Below are 7221 nucleotides of genomic sequence, written 5' to 3'. Positions count from 1 at the left end.
ACTCATCTTCTTCAAGAACTTCATGAGAGGTAAAAACTTGATCTTAACAACCTTGAGTTTTAGACTTATTACGGTCTGTTTGGTGCGCAGATAGGATATAGATATGATAGGATTAGAAAGATAATAACATTGGTTTATCGTGTTTGGTGCACACTTGATATTGACATGATCAAATACATGTTTATTTAAATGAAAAAATTATTCTTGTAAAACAAATACATTTTTTGTATAAAAAAATAACTTTATATTTTCAATTAACATAAAGTAAAATAAGTAAGGACAAAATTATTATTGTGAAATAATTTTATGTAATTGTAAAAAAACAAGTATAAGAAAAACACAAATTTTTCAAATTTCAACTAGATAACAAGCAAAACCAGGAAAAACGAAAAAGTTCAGCTGGGCATTGAATTCTCTTTGAAATTCACCAACGATATATAATAGCAATTTTAATGGGGCTTTAAATATGTTGTGGTGAGCAGCCCTCCCTTGTTTCCAGCTTTCTTCTTCTTGTACTTTTCACCAAAACCAAGCTTAATTTTTACCAATTCACACTCCATCAAAAAACACCAATCACTTCAACCCATTTTTTCTTCCAAAATCCATTAGTTTTGACATATTAGCATTTATCAATTATTTTTATGTATTTAAGTATTTCTATTATCCAGGACGGATTACTTCGCGTCCTGTTGTATGGAGGTCACCCCGACTGTTTTTGCCAAGTGATACTAAAGTAATGGAAGAAGATTTGGAGGTTTTAAAGGTACTCCCTCTGTTCATTTTTACTTGTTTTAGCCTTAATTTTTATTCAAATTTTAGTCTCTGACATTATTTACCTCTTGCAGGAATTTTTCATTTCTGGTGGAGATGGCCTTCCCCGGGGATTGGTAGAAAATCAAGTTACACGTGTTCGCCAAGTGATAATGTTGCACGACTGTGAGGTCAGTATGATATTTCACATTCCTACATATTTTCCAAACTAATACCTTTATCTGTGTTGGAGTAAATAAATAAAAAACTTTATACTATTTTAATGTTCAAAATAAGAAAGAAAAACGTGGCAGTCACAATTTAACTGTACAATGTAGAAAATCCAATGAACCAAAATTATATTGGTAGAATAATGCTAGCAACACACTCTCTTAACAAACACACTCCAACACACTCTTTTTTATTGGTTGAAATTCACATGGGTCCCATAAAAAAATGTGGACCCATATAACTTTTATGGGACCCATATAAATTTTAACCAATAGAAAAGAGTGTGTTAGAGTGTGTTTATTAAGAGAGTGTGTTGCTAGCACTCCTCATATTGGTATTAGTTTGCAATTTGAGTTGATTGTTTGGTTTGCCATTCCTCTAGGAAGGAACGGAGTGTGTAATTTGGTGTAAGTAATGTGTGTTTCAGCCTTAAATTTGTCATTGGTGATGTATCATGTCCTGAATGCAACCACTGTTCTATTGCTTCCAGCTCATAGGAAAATCCATCTGCTGCCACATGTGGATTTTTCATTACCTCCTGTCCACCCAACATCGTAAAAAAGTTAATTCTTTGAGTGAGAGTTTTGTCGCCTATTATAGTCCTACTCAGTTCGAAAGGTTAATTTCTACAGGTGCATGCTTAGTATACATAGTTTACATGACAAAAATACATAGACACTTATAGTGTACTCCCTCGGTCCCGAAATATAAGGGAAAATGAGTCAATGAAAGTTGATGTATTTGGTTAAAAATTTGGACTAAATACATCAATTTTCGTTGATCAATTTTGCCTTATATTTCGATATGGAGAGAGTATGAATTTAGTCACAATTTTGCGCATCTCCTTTAAACTCATAATAGTAATGCTTAATCATAAGTTTAGTATGAAATATCTAAATAAAATTAAAAGATCAAGAGACTAACCTGAAGTATAGGGCAAAGGAAAACACTAGGAACATCACTAGAGCCCTCTCTATCTATGCATCCACCAATAATTACCTTTCTATCCTCCTTTGCAACTATTTCATCACCCTTTCTTCTAATCTTATTGAGTTCCTCTAAGACCCTTGCAATGCTTAAATTTAGGCTGGGCTTGCTTTTCACAGACATGCAAATCATAGCCAGGTTCACAATCTCTTTTGCTAGATCCAATGGCCATTGTCCAGCCATGTCATCAAGAACATTAACCAATGTTTCTCTATCCATTGTGATGGGCTCTTCAATGGGCCCAGCCCAATTTCTTCCGGTCAAAAGCTGCATCAACAAAATCCCTACGCTCCGTAAATCCGACTCAACGTTGCATTCCTTGTCGTCGCAGTCTTGAAGCCCAAAGCCCGTGATTTTTGCGACTAAATTGCGGTCGAGAAGAATGTGGGCAGGGTTTACATGACAATGAAGAATGGGCCTTTGTTGAGATGAGTTAAGAAAGCCCAAGCCCGAGCAAACTTCTGTCGCTATTCGTATTCGATCGTGCCACCGTAAACCCCGATTTCTTCGCCTAGAAAATAGCATGTCTTGTAAGCTTCCGTTGCCCATGTATTCCAAAATTATGCATTTGGGCTCAGAGCAGAAGCCCACCATGGCTACTAGATGTGGTTGCCTAATATCACCAAGAAACCTCATCTAAAATGCAGTAATATTTACTAAATTAGTACTAAATCCAAAATAATAGAAAAGGTGGGAAAATAAAAAATAAACTTTATCTTTTTTTTTTTTGTGTTGACAATAAATAAACATCTCAAAACAAGTAAATTAAAAAATAAAAATAAACATGACATTAAATAATTGAATTGAATAGAACATAATGAACAACTTCATATTTTTAAGAATTACCTTGGATTGAAAATCCTCTCGAGACAAAGAAGCAAAAGAAGGTAACAACTTAATTGCAACACTGGAATGGTTGAAGCGTCCTCTATATACATTACTCCAATCCCCACCAGACTTCAACCTCAACCGCTCCGAAAAGTTATCGGTCGCCAACCTCAACTCCACCTCACTATACTCCCTCATCTCAAAACTCGCTCCATTGTCGCTTAGTCTCGCGGCCATACCTATTATTAGATATAAAGTAAGTTAATTAATAGTTAGTTAAGACTTAAGATCAGTTAGTTATATTAGTTATCCTTACCTATGGCATCCTTTTGCTTGCAAAACTCGATCCTTCTATTCAACACATCTCTTTGCTTCCTTAACTCTTCTATCTCTCTCACCATTTCGGCCCTCTCCCTCACTGCTCTCTCTACTTGTGTCTCTGCTCTTGATCTTGCTATTGTTGAAATTTGAAGCTTGTTTGATAGTTCTGATTGAAGCTCTACCAATGAACTCATTCTTCGTTTCCTCTCTTCAATCTCGATTGTCATTTCTTCTCTTTGATCTTTCTCCAATTGCAATTCCTTCTTTATGCCCTCTTTTGTACTTACTTCTTCCCTTATTCTACCTTCAATTTCTTCGGCCTAAAAATGTACCATAATTTATTAATTATGATCAACATGTGTCTCCAACTTAGTTTGATTTAAATAAAATGTATGGACTCAAGTATTTAAAGACTTTCAAGTCGAATCATTTGTGAGAATCCGAATACTTTACAAGTCAACACAGGATAGGTTGACTCGTTTTGTGATCCAACTACTTTCATGAATATATTATTAAATCACAAACCAAATTGAATATTAATTTGTTTTGAACATTACCCTGCTGTTGCATAAGCTAATTGCCCATTCAGCTTTTGTGCGTCTCTCTATATTTTCCTTAGTCTCTTTCCTCTTCAACTCGATGGTTTTGTGAGCTTCGTTTAGCTTATTTTTCATGATCTCAATTTTTCCTGTAGTATTCTGTATATGAGAAAAATCAAACAAATGCATAATGTGGAATTAACTCTAAATAAAAACATAATATAAAAGGGAACCAAATCAAAATAAAAAATTAAGTAGTGATATTCACACTTCTATTTTTTTTGTTTACAATAAGCTGAGGATCGTACCTAGAACCTATAACTTACTACCCAAACTTCTCACCACTAGACTAAATTTAGTGGCTTACTCCTACAAATAGTTAATCACGTTATAATATATGGTTAATTCAATTGAATAGATGATTAATTTAATTCATAATTAAATTTGTGGTTATTTCAGCTACATAATTAGCTACAATTTTATAATTTAAATGTGATCTAAATTAACCATCTATTCACCTGAGTTAACTATAATTTCATATGTGATTAAACAGGAATCTCGAATGTAAGAAAATTGAGTGTCCATGAAATATTTTTTGTAAATTTTTTTGTAAAAGATTATGAATGTGTATGAAATGTCAAGTGTTTGGTATTGAATAACTTTTGGTACCCTAAAAGCAAAAATAAAGAGGAAATCACGGATTAAGGACAAGATAGAGATTTGAAAAGGGGTTCCATACTTTGTGAGTTATCATTTTTTATATGCATATCAAATGCTGTTGATTAAAGTCACAGTGTTGGAATCTTAAAAAAAAAACACACATAAAATTCACTTGAATGTGATGGCTAATTTAGACTTTTACAAACAAGGGCCTTGTTTTTCAATATATATACAGGGAAAATATATTACCAAATAAAAAATTTAGGAGAAAACTTATGTGAATTTTATTGTATTTTTTATTTCTTAATTACAATTCGACACAATGGGTATGTTTGATTCTCAAAATAGGAAGTACTTAACAAAACAGTATATAATAGAACAAGATAATACATGACAGAACAAAACTGTACCGAAAAAAAATAGAGAGATAATATTTTTTATATTCTCAAATAAAATCGAGTGTTTTAATATTTTTTATAGTTGTACAATGAAGAAAAAAAAAATTATGAAGTGGTTTAGTAAGAGACAAAAATTATGTTTTTGTCTTGTCCCTTAATACTCATTTTATCGAGTTTCATAATTAGTTTCTAAATTAAATAAGTTGTTATTTTAACATATATATATATCAAAGGTACGTACCTTGTATGTCTAATACCATAAATAAAATTATTTTAAATCCAAATTTAGTTAAAAAAAATTAATCTACCAGACATGTTGCAAAAAAACAACGTACAGAAACAAACACCTATAACACTACACCAAAATTTATCCAAATTTTCATTATTGTATAGTGAAACCAAGTAGTATCTTAACAACTCCAAGAACAAACAAACAAAACAACAAAGAACATAACAGATAAATATTAACATTAATCAAAGGCCACATATTTTGTTGAAAATATCCACAGTGTTACCTTATTAGAATTGTTCAACTCTGTGACATGTGGCTCAATTGGACTAATGTGTGAGTTATCATTGTCTTGCACATAGCTTCCTTCTTCCAAATTTGATGATAATAATTCTTGATAATAATTTTCTATGTCTTGAAGATAAAATTCCCATTGATTTTGGACCAAATTAATTATTGAAGGAGATGCACTTAATCTATTCTGAGAATAATCATTGGTTTTGTCACTGAACATTTTGTCTAGCCAATCTTTAAAAGTTACCTTATCTCTCATTTTAGCAACCATGACTCCACTATCATCTTCCATGATTTTCTCATCATTGTTTCCCCTTAGAAAAACTTGCTTGCCACCACATATAATGAATAATTCACATAAACTAGGCTTGTGTTGATGAACATAGAATAGTCCACTAATAGCACCTTTTGATTTCCTAATTAAAAATTAATGGAATATTCAATGAAAATCAAAGAATTTGGAAATTTTCAAGATTAGAAGAGCAAGTAATGAAGATTTACATACAAGGAAGGCTTCATGAATGAAAATCCCATGACTAATTTGGTAATTCCTAGCCCAATTATTAAGTCTATGATGCGCTTTTGCATAGGCTCGTCAAGTTTCTCAAGTTCATGGATTTCTGCTGACACCTACAATACACAATTTAACTTCATTTTCAACCGTTTGATTTGAGAAAATATTTTCTATTTTCATTTGGTGTTTAACACAAAATTATTACCTTATTATCACTTTATTTCCATATTTCAAAGTTATGCAAAAAAAAAAAAAATTCTTCTTTTGATATGATATGAGAAATTGAACTCTTTTTTTTGGTACAAAACAATTGAACTTTGTTATTAAAATAGCAAGATGAACATACCTTGCCACAAAAAGCAATATATTTGGAAAACAACTTCTTGATCCTCTCTTTCTCATCTTTTCTTAGAGCTTCAAGTTTCTCATCATTCAAAGATCTTGCTGGAAGTTTTCCAACTGCAAAAGAATCACAAAACTAAGCTAAACCCAATTTAATTTCAATACAAACAAAGGAACAAAAAAACTTATCCACAAGCCAAACTTACATGGTGTATACACATAATCCTTAGAAATATTATGAGTCACATGAAGAATAACAATGGAAATTGGATGAGAATTCCATTTTTTGAGAGCCCAATTCAAAGTATTAAATCCATCTTGTGCATCATCACCAACAGCAACATAGATTTTCTCTTTTTGTGTTGCATCCATTTTTTTTTCCTATAAAAATTGTGTTGACAAAGGTCTGGTGAAAAAACAACCTTATAAAAGAAAATGAAAAGCTTGGTATGTTATCATCTATTTCCAAGCATTCTTTTGTCAATTTTATTAATGTGTTTGGTTTGAAACTCTATAATACTATATAATATTATAATTATAATATAATGTATTCATCATGATTTGTAAGAGAAGTGTCCGAATGAAACGGCAACTTTGGACTTTTGTGTATGGCATGTCATGATTTGCCAATGGAAATGGGGTCATATGTTATCTATTTGGAATTTCTATGTAATACTAAGAATTTACTTTTGTCTTCTCTTGGATTAAATAAATAAGCCGTGGGAAATTACTAGCTAATTAACAAAGATACAATGATTATAATTTTTGAACTACTTCACTAATCACTAGCATAAATTGTACACTACCTAGAGGAGAGTGAGGTATGCACTTTCTCAAGAAGAATTTGCATTGCCTGCAGTAGCAGAATACAAAATTTACGCTGTAGTAGATTTTAGCTATTGATTATAGGTTGGACAGTTCAAATTAAATATAATAAAATTAAGTATAAACAATCTTTACCGTTGGTTGTTGATCAAATGATCCTAATTTATTACAGCAAGACGTTGTAACAATGGAAAATCCAAACCTTCTCAAAAATGACTTCAACAAGAATATACAGTACGTAAATTGTGAAACTATTATTATTTGAACATGTTCCAAGAGAATATCACATGATACTTTCTGTAA

The 7221-nt window shown here is 31.6% G+C and overlaps 1 protein-coding gene across 3 annotated transcripts; it reads right to left on the bottom strand.

Annotated features, from left to right (window-relative positions):
* Positions 1-1289: 1289 nt before the first annotated feature.
* Positions 1290-6613, bottom strand: LOC123903848 (putative U-box domain-containing protein 50). Of its 3 annotated transcripts, none has more exons than XM_045953507.1 (9): positions 6300-6613; positions 6098-6210; positions 5743-5867; positions 5230-5653; positions 3675-3815; positions 3113-3437; positions 2815-3035; positions 1906-2604; positions 1290-1519 (listed from the first exon to the last, which is right to left on the bottom strand). In XM_045953507.1, exons 1-9 carry the CDS (start codon positions 6463-6465, stop codon positions 1319-1321), a joined length of 2415 nt encoding a protein of 804 aa, XP_045809463.1. In that variant the 5' UTR covers positions 6466-6613; the 3' UTR covers positions 1290-1318. The 3 variants fall into 3 exon arrangements, with proteins under 3 accessions (XP_045809463.1, XP_045809464.1, XP_045809465.1); XM_045953508.1 differs by having other exon boundaries at positions 5485-5653; XM_045953509.1 differs by lacking the exon at positions 5743-5867 and having other exon boundaries at positions 6300-6320.
* Positions 6614-7221: the final 608 nt, after the last annotated feature.

This window comes from Trifolium pratense, linkage group LG2 (assembly GCF_020283565.1).
Source record: "Trifolium pratense cultivar HEN17-A07 linkage group LG2, ARS_RC_1.1, whole genome shotgun sequence".
Classification (NCBI taxonomy): domain Eukaryota; kingdom Viridiplantae; phylum Streptophyta; class Magnoliopsida; order Fabales; family Fabaceae; genus Trifolium; species Trifolium pratense.
Note: the sequence above shows the minus strand (reverse complement) of the source record. Positions and strands in the feature narration are given on the sequence as shown.